The sequence below is a fragment of the Drosophila willistoni genome, assembly GCF_018902025.1.
Source record: "Drosophila willistoni isolate 14030-0811.24 chromosome 2L unlocalized genomic scaffold, UCI_dwil_1.1 Seg196, whole genome shotgun sequence".
Lineage (NCBI taxonomy): Eukaryota > Metazoa > Arthropoda > Insecta > Diptera > Drosophilidae > Drosophila > Drosophila willistoni.
The window spans coordinates 4,348,480-4,363,816 of NW_025814048.1; the positions used below are offsets into that span (position 1 = coordinate 4,348,480).

The 15,337-nt window shown below is 36.3% G+C and overlaps 2 protein-coding genes across 5 annotated transcripts in view; one reads left to right on the plus strand and one right to left on the minus strand.

The window, feature by feature from the left end:
* LOC6640155 overlaps nt 1-15,337 on the minus strand; it is a 30,079-nt gene that overhangs the window by 5,253 nt on the left and 9,489 nt on the right. Inside the window, exons 6-20 of one of the 4 annotated variants that reach the window (XM_002063419.4) lie at nt 13,992-14,128; nt 13,750-13,923; nt 11,882-13,009; nt 11,436-11,520; nt 10,584-11,376; nt 10,325-10,511; nt 10,137-10,248; nt 9,908-10,060; nt 9,777-9,827; nt 3,961-4,288; nt 3,764-3,889; nt 2,035-2,471; nt 1,379-1,970; nt 838-1,018; nt 587-777 (exon numbers count right to left, since the gene is read on the minus strand). In XM_002063419.4, coding sequence (XP_002063455.2) covers nt 587-777; nt 838-1,018; nt 1,379-1,970; nt 2,035-2,471; nt 3,764-3,889; nt 3,961-4,288; nt 9,777-9,827; nt 9,908-10,060; nt 10,137-10,248; nt 10,325-10,511; nt 10,584-11,376; nt 11,436-11,520; nt 11,882-13,009; nt 13,750-13,923; nt 13,992-14,128 — 4,675 coding nt within the window. Of the gene's footprint in view, nt 1-586; nt 778-837; nt 1,019-1,378; nt 1,971-2,034; nt 2,472-3,763; nt 3,890-3,960; nt 4,289-4,407; nt 5,641-9,776; nt 9,828-9,907; nt 10,061-10,136; nt 10,249-10,324; nt 10,512-10,583; nt 11,377-11,435; nt 11,521-11,860; nt 13,010-13,749; nt 13,924-13,991; nt 14,129-15,337 lie in introns of those variants that run through there. The other 3 variants (XM_047010122.1, XM_023181983.2, XM_023181984.2) reach the window with 3 other exon arrangements.
* LOC26528836 lies at nt 14,197-14,665 on the plus strand. Its single transcript, XM_015178869.3, has one exon. It carries the CDS (start codon nt 14,244-14,246, stop codon nt 14,655-14,657), a length of 414 nt encoding a protein of 137 aa, XP_015034355.1. The 5' UTR covers nt 14,197-14,243; the 3' UTR covers nt 14,658-14,665.

The window sequence follows — 15,337 nt, forward strand, 5'->3', positions numbered from 1 at the left end:
ATTTTTAAAGTAGAGAAGAAACAGAATTACAAATTTATAGTATACCAAAAGATCCATTGAATCACAAAATGAAAAGAAATGTAATTTAAAATGGCTCCAAAAAATAGTTGACGCAGCCCAAAACGTGTATAGAAGCAGCTGTCAATAAGTTGACAAGTTGAAAATACTTCCTTTTTGTGTATTTTGTAAATTATTGCGCATACAGATCGGAATTTTTGGTTTTTTCAAGGTAGTTTAGTCAAGGTCTTTAATTTTTGTCACTTGCAATCAATATTTATTTTGCAAAAATTGATGATTGATGTGCACAATCCTCTTCTTTTTTTTTTGCAACACTTGATTAGTGATTAGCGTCATTTTGTAGTTTTTCCCATTTTGGGAGGGATTTATAGTCAATTGACGTTAGTTTTAATTGGTTATTTGTTAACAAACATTTTTGTTCAGAAATATCTGCTACTTTCCTTATAGGGAATTAATAAAGTTGTTCGAACAGGGTGAGTTTTGATATACTTGTATTAAACTCTACCGGAAAAGCTAGTTTGCTATAAACTGATGACTAATTCAATTGTAATATAATATTAATACTTACGTTTTACATTCTGAACTGCTTGGGGCTCGCAACTCTAACATTTGTGATGTCTTTGTTTTGATTAGGAAAAATGAATTTTTATCAGCGGCTTCCTGGCGCACTAAAGTCTCCGAATCAATATTCATGATTGGACTAACAGGTTTATTATTCACACCCGGCGTATGCAGATTTTTCAACAAATATTTATCATCCTAAGAGAAATAAGTGTCAATTAGTAATTTAATCGCCTTTTGATTATTAATTCAACTTGCCTGTTTGGTAAGCAATACAATCATATTTTCAAATAGTAAGCCATGAAGTAGTATGCTGGGATTCTTTTTCATTGTCAAATTGCCATCGTGTATAAGGCGATGTTGTGTTAAATCCAGCTTTCGTTCATCCTTATCCTTATCGTATGAGGATCTATCCAATTTGCGCTGTATATTCTGCAATCTGTTATAAAAGAAAGGTTAAAATTTGATTAGATAAGGACTTTAACCATTACAAAGAAGTAATAAATTGCTGAGAGTTTCTTTCTAGACTAAACATTTAACAATTAGGGTTAAGTGCTTATTGAAATACTTTAAAAACCTTCATTATTTTAATATTTATCTTTTTAGCATTGTGACCTTTGTAGAGAGGGAGAGAGACACAAAGCAAACGCGGTGCTTTTGAACTGAAATACTATTTTTAAATGTTGACGTAAATTGGCGTCAACGTGAGTGATTCATTTCAGTTCGTCGTCAGCCAAAAATAATAAAATCTGTTGTAAAGTATTTCAAAATGATAATAAATAATAGGAATCAGTCATACTTGTGAGCATCCTCTGCCGTTTTTACAGCCTTGTTCACCTCGACCAGTATTTCTTTTGAAGATTCCAAGGCTCGTTGTATTGCTTCCGCTTCAGATTTATTTTCAGGTACCACACGAATTGTAACTTTATGTAAATTCTCGAATAGTAAAGGATACTTTGTTAGACGCTGCAATACAGTGGGCAACAAATCCTTTAATTCGAGACGTCGGCAAGCCTTGTGCGATTCGGATTTCTTAAGCAACTTCTGCAATTGCTCATCCTTGTGACGTTTCTCCTTAAGCCCCTCCAGTGCGATCTGTTGACGAGCACAAAACTGTGCGGCGTATTCACGAAGCACTTCTCCAGATTGGCCATCAAACATGTCGGCCAATAGATCGCCAATATGAGTCACCACATGATTGTGCTCAACTCGACGCAATTTTAATTTTTGCTCAAAGTTGCCATGCAATTCACGCAGCGAAAGCAATGCAGGTGGGAATAATAACAAGAGATGCTCGTGTGGAAGTAATCCGCTCTCATAGAGTGGCAAAAAGAATAGTCGGTCCAATAGCTTGAGGGTGCGTACATGATTGCGCTCTGTCTGGTAGATTTCTGTATAAATAAATAACAAAATAATATTAATAATACTATTGATTTGTGTAAGATTTTCACTTACCATTAATAATTTCTTGACGTTTCTTTTCTGCATCGGTCAGAGCAGCTAACATTTCAGCAGCCACCATTGAACTCCAATCGGCTTCATTGAGATCGTCCTCATCGTCACTTTCAAAGTTCCATTGCCTTTGCAGTGGCGGCGGCGGCATCTGGTGACCGGAGTTCCAAAAGCTTGTGTTGCTAGCACTACTGCTACCCACACTACTCTGAAAGGAATCCTGCTGACTATGCTGATAAGCATGTTGCTGTATTAGCAAATGTGGATGTTGATGCAGGTTGCCAGCCGTGGCGCCACCGGCTCCTGGTATACTTCCTCCAGCCACTTGTTCCATCGAAGTGCTTGGACTTTCAGAGCCAGCACCACCGCCCGATGAGAGACTAGAATTCGAACTTGCTGTATAGTTGGCATTGGAGAGACCCAAGTCCGGTTGATCATCGCTAAATAAATAAATAACAATACATTGAATATTAGAATCGCTTTGTTTTCATGGAAACTTTTCCAATTTCGCTCAAGTGGAAATCAATTATAGATAGAAATTGTCTAAGCCTTTCTTGTCTCCCCCTTTAGAGACTTGTTCTATCTTTCCGTTGTCCTTACTTGTCGTGTGTATAGCCCTTTAATTCCTTGCAGCTGGTGCTACGTGTGAAATAATTGTTACTTTTCATTATGTGATTATTAAAGTATTTGTCTTGAAATTTTTATACAAAATATATTCGGTTGAAGAACCGAAGGAGCGAGTACTGCTCACGGCAAGTTCAACGCAAAAACTGCTACTAACACTTAAGTCAAACTAAACCAGCTGGTCCTACGTAATGTTGACTTTACTTGGCCAATAACAACAATCATTGTGGCAATAACAACAAACATACGAACCGAAAGGACTGATGGCTGGCCCACTGACTGAGTAGTCCAGTCGAACAGTTTATCAAACAACAGAAACTAAGAGAAAGAATACACAAGCTACATACATCAATGTATCTACAATATGGCGTAGTGTGTCGCACACCAATATAATCGATGCCATTGCAGGCAGGTTTGCGTTTGCTCCACCCCCCGCCCTGGCCATCTATTATACCCATCCTATCCCTTTTAATTATTGTCTATGCCGCAATACGTAGATACTCTTACCAAAGTTATAACAGTCGTAGTCAATCATTCAACTCAATTCTCATCCACACACATTTGAAATGTTCTAAAAACGCTTTGACTCGGCTAATGCTGCGCATGGAAATTTTCTAGTCATTGCAAGACTGCAATATATGTACACACTCGATTAACTCTACATATTATTTCACAAGGAGGGGATAAAGGAAAGTGCACCCTTCCGTATAAAGTAAAAGTCAAGTCAAGTGAAAGTGAATTGGGGGGAAAAGTACGATGGCGTGACAACGGAAGACAACATATGGAAGTATTGCGACCCAATGCACATTAATTAGTATAATTAATATCAGGTTACTTTAACCTAGTCTTGTGGCAAAGGCAAAGACAAAAGGAAAGGAAAATACCGTCCTACTGATGGTATTGATGCGAAATTTTTAGGGAGTGGCAATGTCCCAAGCCCTTTTTTTCCCCTTCTCTTGTTCTATCTACCTCAATAGGAAATGAGGATTGTAATGTATGGTAGGTACAAACAAAAATATATACAGAAATTGTATATATGTACTTGTAAACCTCTTGGCATTTAGCCAACTTCTCACTTAGTCTTTGGTACAAAGAAATGTAAACTTACTTGGGACGTGACGATAAACTGGGATCCGAGGTCTTGCGGCGATTACTACGACTCCGTTTACTTGACAAACGTTCCTTATACGATTCAGATCGATTCACAGAAACTGGTGCGCTTTTATGCTGATAACTGGAGAGGCAAAACAGAAATAGTTATTATTTAAAATGCCTGATGGAAGGGATAAATATATGTATGCTTACCGCTCTTTTCGAGCATCTTTTTTATCTGGAGCATCTGATGCATTTGATTCAGCAATGCCAGCGGCACCGACAGCTCCTACCAAACTATTGGACAGGGCTCCTGAGCCCATGCCAGCATTGGAAAGGTCCGCTGAGAAGCTGGGACCACCACCGCTTGCATTAATACTATCGTTGGCATTTTGTCCAGCATGATATGAACTTTGCAAATCACTGCTATTAAGCGCCGAAGTATTTGATGATGCGTTGCCATTAGAGCGCAATGAAATGTTGGCATCTGGTCTACGGTCTGAAGGTTGACGCACAATCGATGTAGACGACGAGACGCGTTCTGAAATTATAAACGAAAAAAGGAAATATTATTATCTAGTAATCCAATTGCATTTAGAAATTTGTAAAATATTTAAAAAGAATGTATGTAAAAAGCGTTTACAGCATTTGCCTTCTCACCGCCACTTAATTGCCGAAAAGTGTCTGGTATTGTGGATTGAACATTTTGCAAAGATTTATGCTTCTTCGAACTAATCTTAGCAGCAACTCTCGACGTAAGGGAAGGAGATGACTTTCTTGATTTTTGTACTTCATTCCCAACGCCATCCAATTCATTAGTAGATTTTGATTTCTCAGTGTTTAGAGGGCTAAGAGGAGATGCTTTTAGTTTGGAACTTTTTAAAAGCATCACATTCTTATCCGTCTTGGCGGCATCACAATCTTGAGGGGCAACTGCAACAACTCCAGTCGTTTGCGGTTCTGCACTACGCAATGAAAATTTCAAAGCAATTGGATTTGTTCGTCTCTTTGTCAGCGAGGACTTTCCCCTTATTAGAGAAAAATCATCTGATGCTAAAAGTTTTTTGTTATTCATAACAAATTTAACAATCGCTTGCAAATTCAGAGTAGAATGGACCTGAGTGTTTTTCTGATGTTCAGCTGGTTCCGTGGCAGCCAATTTATCTCTGGATAAGTCTTTTCTTAGCTTAATGTGGGAGTTGTTCCCGTTTTTTGAATTGGTGGCCAACATTTTCCGTGAACTACGTGACCGACTTAAGCTATGTCCCAGCGGTATGGAGTCATTCACTTTGCTTTTTGAGGAGCTTTTCTCAATGCGATTGTTCTTGTATTTGCGATCTGTGAGCAGCATACTTGTTTTACTTCGCGAAAGCTTTAGGCCACGCTGCATTACGGCCACATTATTGGAGTCATCGTTTTCCGAAGAAGAATCACTATCGCTGGATTCACTGCTTTCTGATTTCATCTCCAAGTTGCTCTTAAATTGAACAGGTGGAGTTTTGCTCAAGTCCTTTCGCTCCATCAATTCACTCTCCTCTTCGACTAGTTCGTTTAGTTGCAAATTGGACTTTGGCTCTACTTTATAGAAAATGGGTGGCGATTTATTACGTTTACGTTGAGGCCTTTGTGGCTTTATCACATTTGGAGAGGTTTGTTCGTTTGTTGGCACAATTCCATCCTTTTTGGTCATCTTTTCCAATTTGGGCGTTTGGGTTTTACGTCGAAAACTGGAACGCCGGAATTTTTGAAATTTTGACATTTCAGGTGAGGGGGCATCGTCAGTAGTGTTGGTCGGCGTAGAATCTCGATCCCCATTGGAAGCATTGCCGCCGATATTGTTTAGACGAAACCACATAGTGAGTGATCTATTGATTTTGACGTCATACGCAAAAAGGTTGTGTTTAAACTTGGTTCAACAATCAACAATCTGTATAATCGTTTTCTCGTTCGTCATATTTATTTTCTTTTTCTTTTTGTGCCGTATGTAAACAACAACTTTACAGCAAAAATTTTGCCAAATAGATTAAACCAATACGCACAGACACACACAAGTAAATAAATTTTAAATATTCACACACACAAACACACACCCCTAAGTATATATATGTACATACAAATTTAAAGTGTTTTTAAACACTCGAAATGGATAAAAGCCAAAAATTTATATACATATACACATATATTAATGTTTGTATGTATGTATGTAGGTAAATAGGTATGTATATGTAGTCATCATATCCATATGTACAATTGTAGAAACATGTGTGTCCAGGTTCAATACCAAATGGACTTACATACATGATGATGGGAGCCGGAGAGAGTCGATTTATTTGCGCATTATACGGTTAAGCAAGCAATTGACTCTAAAATTCTGAATTGCAGTGCGTTTTAGCAAATTGATTTTGTCACCCACTAAATAAGCAACTGTAAAATCAAGTGTCATGACATGACTAAAGCTCAAAACACGCGCAAGCAACCGTTATCAATCATAAACATGATGTAGTCGTACATAAAATACATACACGTATTTTTTTTTACAATTGCAAGTATATGCACATAATAAATACGTACATATGTATATAGCAACAATAATTATCTATATAAATTGAGTAAAATTGAACAATTCAAAAGTGCTCGAACAGAAGTTACCCCTCTTGCCAATAAATCAACACAGATGTTTAAGTATCAAAGAATTTCACCATATGGACAAAATAATTGGCACTTTATCATAATAATCCAATAGATATTAGATTATTATTATATGGTTACATATGTATGTATGTACAATTGGTAAGTGTATGCAAAAATCGGTACACACAAAAATAAAGACACACAAAGGTTATATATGTATGTACATATGTTTGTGTATATAGAAAATTGTGTTCAATCGTTAATTATATCTTTTTAATATTTTAAATATGGCAAATAGATATAATATAGTATTTACATATGTGTGTGTGTGTTTGTGAATTTATTTTGAAATTTATTTTGTTTTTTTATTGTTTTCTTTTTGTATACAAAACGACAAAAAACCACATGTTTGAGTCATTCAGTTATTTTGGAAATGTAGTAATAAATGAAGCGGCTTCATCTAACGTAGATAAAACTGAATATATTTTGTACATTGCATTGTACTGGCTTACACACACACACACACAGAGTAGAGTGTGTTTGTATGTGTGCATGTGCCAATATACTACATAATAATTATTTCCGATTTGCGTATTTTTAACAAAAGTGAACCTTCTTGAATTTATTTAAAGAACGAGGCGCCCACAATTATGTGTACATTTATTGGAAAAAAAGCTTTCGCGTTTGAAGTCATTTGCCAAAACAAAATAGAAAACAGACGCGCAGCAATGCGATTTTATTATTAATATTATTATTATTGTTATTGTCCGTAATTATTATTGGTAAGATTGATTTATTTTATTATTATTATTTTTGCGTCTGTATATGTATATATTATTTTTTAAATAGAGATACGCGTCAACAACACACTGGGAGAGTAGAAATAGACACTGAACCAAGAACTTTTCAACGAATTATCAAAAAGCTTTAATAATTACAAACATATGCAGCAAAAAGCTATGCATAAATATTAATGACCGTGACAGGTGATCGTGAAAAAGCTTCTAGTGAATGATTCTTGGTTCCTGTTTGATCTGATGGGTTTGTGACTCGGACTTTTCGATAATTATATAGACGTAGTATTATTTAATCAGCATTTAGCCAAAATTTCAAATGCAAATTAAAATAACAATAAAAAAATGTAATCTGTTAGTCGTAAGATTAGACTGACTAACAATAATATCAAAATAAAAACTATTCCTGACTTTATAATCTATTTCCCTGTATAAAGATCATGACAACTTAGATAGGAAGAGTGGAATTTCACTATGCGGAAGTGCTTCATATTTTCAATTCCGAAATCTTTAAATGCCTTGCTTGTAGTTTTGTTCAATTAGGACATTTTTCGTGTCAAATTGGGATCTCGGGTTGATTGGTTCTAATTTGATTTACTCCTAATTTTCGTGTTTTGAGAAAACAAATCGCCTTCCTTAAAAGTTTTCCTTCTTTGCGGTTGTCTTGAAACGATTTTGTGTAGTTTTAGTTTACTTTTTTGTTTACCAATGCATCATTTTAGTTAAAATAAAGAGGAGAATGTATCTATTCGATACTTGGAAGCGCAATGACGTTGCAATAAGCAAACAGAGGGGATTGGTTTAGTGCGAAATGTTGATAAAGAATAAATAAATAAATGTCTGGGCTTAATATTATCATTAGCAAACATTGAGCGAATGATATAGACATATCAATATCTACCCCTGTTGGATGAATTTTCGGAAATGATTGGGCATAGACGGAGAAAGAGAGATACATACATCCGGCCCTATGTTTTCATAAGAGTCAAAAAATTCAGAAGAATTTTAGCTTGGCCGGTCTACCCTTTGCAAATATGTATTTGCACGTACAATATCAATATATTCGTACATACATATACATTCATATTATTTATTAATACAATAAACAGACGATTTAAGTTGTACTAGACAAACAAAAAAACAATATGCACACAGCACGTGTTTAATCTGTTTATAATTTGTTTAAAGAAACGTAGCCCAGCATTTAAATTGACGCCGTGCTATTCAGTTTGCCGTATTCCATATACTTCAAGGTCTTTTTCGACTTTATGTGTATGTGTTAAGCATCTTGGGCACTTTTAACCCAACCACCTATTCACCCACCCACACCACTTCACATTAAATGAACGGAAACAGATGTAAACGTTCATATTTTATATACATACATATGTTTGTATGGATATGCTTGGGTATGGATAAAAGCACTTTCATTAATACAAGCGTAATTGATTACTTTAAAATAAACATTCATTGCGATAATCCGGGATTGAAGGCAATTAATTAGAGAACATGCATTTGCCTCCAGGTATACACGCAGCGCACTCACCTTGACCACCCCATGGCAACTTTAAAAGCCTTTTAATGCTGGCATTGCGACGCACGGATGGAATAACCGGTTCAATATCCATTGCGCTTGTATTTGTTTAAACGTTCTAGTATGTATTATTATTTGGACACTTTTTCGCGATGACTAAAACGCACTTAATATATACTCATATGTATACTAAATATAACAGAACAAAAGATGATCAAATTATTTTAATAATATGCATCACCATAACATGATAATTTAGAAGAAAAAAACAAGTTTGATTCGAAAAAGTTATTCTTGCTTGCCGATATTTGCCTTTTTACCTGATCAAAAGGGTATCTGTGTATATATTAAAATAGATTCTTCTTATGTACATACATATGTATATAAAGAAGAGCTGATCATAATGGGGTAGCAACTTAGGTCTTACCCTAGCAAGTTTAACTTATACACATAATATATAAATATGTATGTATGTATATGTAGTATATGGATAATAGGTAAAAAAGAAGCATTTAATATGATTAACGATTTCAATTGACAGAAATATTTCACTGACCGATCGACAACCTGGCTTAGTGTTTATATTATCTTTCACTTTTGACTCGACGCTTACATTTCATTATTCTGAAATATTGCTTATATAAAGGTAAAACGTATATATGGGTATAAAGAATTGCAGAGCCATATTGTTGTATACACATTTCGTTTAATGAATGTTTGTATTTGCGTATTGCTTTCATTCACTTTAGCTTTCATTATTTAATTTTTTTTTTTCCGCGCATCTACGTATACTTGATTTTAGTTCGTTCTAATCTTCACGCGCGAAACACGTCCGCTCAGTTCGGCTAACACAAAAAAAGTAAACAAAAGTGAGCAGCTGTTAAACCGCCATCATGTTTAAATAACACACACACAAAAAAAAGCTACATTTGACGGGGAAAAAAAACGGAAATGGCAACACTGACAACAAGACAATTCTCTCTTGAATGAGAATTTGTTTTGGGGTTGCTCTTCGTTTGTCTTGAACATATTTGACTTGAAAATATCTCTTAAAAAATTTTGAAACTCACCATTAGCTAAATCAGCGTCCATATCCTCATCTTGACGGGAACGTTTCTCATCTAAAACGATTCGAAAGAAATTGAAATCAGTCAATACCATTTATTTTGTAATATGTATATTTGTTTGCTTAACTACTTACTTGCAATGAAATCGCTTGTCCGTGGCCGAATTTTATCCATGAATTTACTAATTTTGTTGTCATTATGGGGATGTCGTTTGGCCTGAGGAAGTGGACCGGGACAACTCTCGTCTAATACTTTCGAACATGGACGGTGAATATTCAATTTACAGTCTGCAATAGATGGAAATTTTATATGGTGTAACTAGTTATTTGCCTGTCTAATTGAATGCATTTTCCAATACTCTACCTGTACAATGATAACCTTGCGGGCTGACACCCCAGATAATGGTCTGACAATGATTGCAGTGCGTCACTTCGTAGTATTGACGTAATACCAATGGATGACCACGTACAACCATCTAAAAAATGAAATAAAATAGAAAAAGTAAACCTATTTAGTCAAAGTTACAGACATGTTGAAAGCTTTAGATATACCTTTCGATTTTTGCCTATAAGACGTGATTTGAAACTCTTCTCTCGGCTTACAAAATGATGCACACGATCCACAATACTGTTCGGATGGGAACGTGTATTAAATATACGATGAATTACTGTCGACAAAGCTGAGCATAGAGCAAGTTTTCGTGCATCCTCCAATGGTAAATCCTTTTCAAACTCCTCTCTAATGAATAAAAAAAATAATCGATTAGAATAAAACAAAACAAATGGGATTTGTTTTGTTAGTTTCGCTTACATCAACAACTGTAGATTGGGCATCAGATACTTGTCAATGATCTGCTCCCTCTGTTTGTCATTTTTTGCTTCAGCTAGCTTATCATCGGTTGGTCCGTAAATAGTTCCCAGGCCGGCGGTTCGCTTTTGTTGAAATTCACGCAATTGCTCACTAATAATGTCCTTGGCACGTTTACGACTTCGTAAGAAGACGGTGCGCAATATTTCAACCTTATCAAATTCCAGCTGCAAGACATTATCCACCTCCCTTGCCAATGATTCATCTTGGCGGTACCAAGATAATGGTGCACGCGGTACAAGGAATGTTGAGTGTATCTCATAGGCCCATTTACGCATATCCTTCGAGGTTCCCTCTTTGTATAGTTCGGTGATTAGGTAAAACAATAATGGCGCCGGTTCCGAATTCGATAGTACATAATTGAGAAAGACGGCCAAAAATGTGACATTCTCTGCTTCAAGCAAACGTGTCATATTATTAAATGGACCGTTTTCATCAATGAAAGGCTCTTCGGGATCCGATGAATTCTCATCCTCCATAGATATAATCTCTTTTTGTGTATCAGTAGACTGAGCCGCCTGCATGTGACTGGAATGTAAGGACTTCGGCAGCGACGATATGGGGGTAAACTGATGTGATTCTATACATATTCCCGCACCACCACTGCAGCTCTCGTTGGGATCTTCAGGTAAATGCGAGCTAATGAGATATGGCGGCGGTGGAGTTCCTGGTGGTGTGATTTCACCATCTTTTTCGACAATCTCCCAAGATCCTGACGTTGTTTTCGTTAAACGATCTAACAAAAACAATTATCATTATAGTACAAATCTATATGTGGCAAGTAATTTCTGTTACCTGGATGTCTTGGATGCATATTGTCTGGTGAAGAACCAACACGTCGATGTTTAATTTGGCTTAAATGTGGTGTCTGACCCAGTGCCTGTTAAAAATGAACAATATATATTAGTAAATAAATTATCACTTTTTAAAGTTTAACAAAAAATTGCTATACATTATTATACAGTGAATCTTTGAAAACATAATTCTCAACACACTAATAAAAGAATTCTATTAAATTTTTTGCAATGATTTTGACAATGATTTAAGTACAAAGCAAATGTATGATAAAAAGAAAGCATTAACATTGTGATGTAAAATAGCAACTCAAAGTTACTATTAAATAGAAAAAAGTTATTGTTTAATTCAAGGAAAATTAGAAACATGTATAAAAGTGGTGGAGTAAGATTGGGCCAAGTAGAATTTTCTCTAAGACTACTTACGACTGTTGGCATATTACTAACATGTTGTTGTTGTTGTTGTTGTTGTTGTTGTTGTTGCTGATGATGCTGCAATTGATAGAGAATGTTGGGCCTTTGCGATAGCGGAAAAGCCGCCTTTATATTGTCATTTTGAACGGCCGTACATGTTGATACCAAAGGATAATTAAATATTGAATTCAAGGAATTAGGCTGTGAACGACCAGAAGCTGTGCTTAGATTTTGGCAACTACCGCGATTCATTTCATCAGACAATAATCCAGGTTGACGGGGCGGTAACGGAGGCGGTCCACCACAGTCCATTCCGGGATTCTCAGTATTATTACCCGTGTCCACAGCTGAAGCGCCACCAGTACTTGATTCCATTTGCAAAAACATTTGCGTTGTCATTTTGGGATCAGAAAGGGCTTTAGTTTTGATTTTGGAACGTTTAGTTTTCACATTTGCCGGACTATCGTTAAGAGCCTTTGACTGTTGTGGACTCGTGGCTCTGTCCAAATCGGAAATTGGTGCTAAGAGATTGCTATTATTCGGTGATGCATTGCCATTGCTTTGATCCAAAGCTAATTGTCGAGGTGGATTTCTTTGCGGCAGCGGTGGCGGAATATCTTCCTCGATCAAACTTTTTGAGATTGAAAATTTGTTTTTATGCTTTGCGCCCGACGTCGACTTGGGCGTCTCCTTGAAACGATTCTGCTGTTGTTGTTGTTGCTGTTGATAACAATATGGCTGCGCGGAATTACGTTGCGGATTATGTTGCATGGTGGGTGACGTTGTATTTTGATGAAAAGATTGAGACATGGCATTAAAAGCATCCGATGGTGAACCACCAGCCGCCGCCATTTGCTGCATTCGTTGTTGATTCAAAAATTCCGTCGTATTGTTGAAATCTTTATCGATCTTATTCTTTCGGGTACCCAGGGATAGGGACGAGAGCGAACGCGGCAGAAGAGAAAGGAATGCGGGTGAGGAGTGTGCTGGTTGCGACTGCGGTGTGCTAGCTTGTTGCTGATGATGATAGTTGTTGTTGTGAAGGTGATGTTGCTGATTGTTGTGAGTGGCGGACGCAAACAAGTGTTGGATTTGATTGGGCGTTAGTAATGCAGTATTCTTGTTGCTCGCAGCTGGTTGATGATTTATTGTTGGTGCATCCTGTCGTGAAGTTATTAAGGGTCATCGTGGTTAAACGAAACAGAAAAGGGAAATACAAAAAAAAAACAAAAAAACATTTATGAGCATACATGAATTATTATCGTTATAGTGAGCATGCCTTATTATACTACTATAGCATTATTGTATTTATCATTAGAAAGCTAAATCTTCTCTTCTGGTTATCCACTTTGGTTATACTACTTTTTAAATAGAAATATCAAGACAATCTGATAGGGTTTTTTAGGAATTAGCTGTTAAAAATGGTTAAATACATAATTATTTAGACCAAATACTTTGGTCTCGCATAGATTTTATATTTAAATTCATGTTTTAGCTATAATTTTACGAAATATTTTTGTTTAGAAGAAAGAAATCAAACAAACATCCAAGTTTAATGCATAAAATGAAAAGAACAATAGACAGACATAAGCATAAGAGCTATATAATAATAAGTAAAATATCTGGCTGAACTAGAATGTTAACTAGTCTTTGAAATATCGTAAATATATAACTGACACAGACATTTTACAAACACAGACATAAGCATGAGGAATATAAAAACGACAGTGCTTTTCCTACAATGGAAAATCTTTCAGAAAATTGACGCCTACACCATCATGGGAAATATTGACTATAATAACAATATACTCTTCGATTCTTGAGTGACCTAATCTAAATGTTATGTGTTTTGACAATAACACAGTGTAAATATATGATGTAAAAGTATAAGTATTCCATACCTCGGCTCCCACTTGTCGCAGTTGTTCTCGTAATTTGCGTATATTTGCCTCCGATAGCTTATAGCTGGGATTCTCTGTATCGCCTTTAAGACGCTCCAAATTTTTCTTCTCCTGCTCCAACATTTTTTGCAAAGTTTGTATCTTATACGTTTCCATCTCACGACGTTTAATGCTCTGCAAACAAGAGAAAACCAAATTGTTTACCCCATTTTGAAACAGAAATCGGAAATTAATGATCTTACATCAACAGGTTGTGGGCCAGTTATGGATGCGGTACGATCTCTTCCAGACAAGACAGGTGTTGTTGGGACCACACCAACCGAGGTGGGACGAACCATTTTCTGACTTCGTTTTACAGCCAATTCAACTATGGTGGAGGCTGCAACAGAAAACCAAATTAGAAGGTTTTCATTTAATTGTCAATATTAATAGGCTAAATTTTAAATCAAAATTAAAGATGAATTAAACAAATTAAATATATAAATACAATAGCCATGGTCCTCGTAACAATTGCAAAGTTTGCTCTGGTCGCTGGTACTGTATACTTAACCAAAGAGTTGGGTGTCTGGGATAGTCCGCGAAATGCAACAAACGAGAAGGGGAAGGGCGAGATAAAGCAATTACCCAATATACACGAAGCTAACAAGCGAAAAGATAAGTCAAATATACTGTTCGACGACGACGATAAAAAAGACCTCCAACGCAAAATGGATGAATACAAGAAAAAATACTGTCACAAAGGTGGCATTTGTGAACCGCCGCCGCCAAAGCCATGGACTGAAAGTGTGGCAGATGCGTGGGCTGATACAATAAAGGCGCTGAAAAAGTTGCCTGGCTACTGGAGTCAGGCCTTTAAAGATATTGGCGAAAGCATTTGTGATTTCTTTAGTTCCTCGAAAGATAAGTAGGCCATGGAAAGGCAAAAACAATTCAAAAATTGAGTTTTCCACCAAAATCTTTTCACACATTTTTCGGCATATTTCGAATACAAAATTTTACAAAAAAAAAATTGATCAATGGTTCTCATCACTATTATCAAAGTGGCCCTCGTCGGTGGCACTATCTATGCGACTAAAGAGTTGGGCGTTTGGGATAGTTCGGATGTAACTTCGGGCCTTTATGAAGACGCTAAAAGCCAAATTAAACCTTATGGTAACCAGCTGATGGATAGACATTGTTGCAAAGTCTGCGAGACATGCCAGGGTCCATCTCCGAAGCCATGGCGAGAATCAATGGTCGATGCCTGGAACGACACCGTTAAGAAGACCTTCGACACGTTTCTACAACTTCCCACATATTGTCGCCGATTTTCAGAAGATGTACAGGAAAGTATAAATAAGATGTTCAAGAAGTAGGCGAACTGAGAATCTGATAAATTGAACACACTCACACACACAGAAAGAGTGTACAAACAAAATGTCTAGCTGAATTATTAGAAAATATAATAAAGATAACACAAAAAAAAAAAATTATGGCAAGAAAATTGTTTACACAAATGGCTATATGGGCTGGACTCCAAATTCCTGGTATTTCAAATGAATCAAATGCGGCGTCTGATTTGGCAAAGTCGTCGTCTATTAGCGAACCT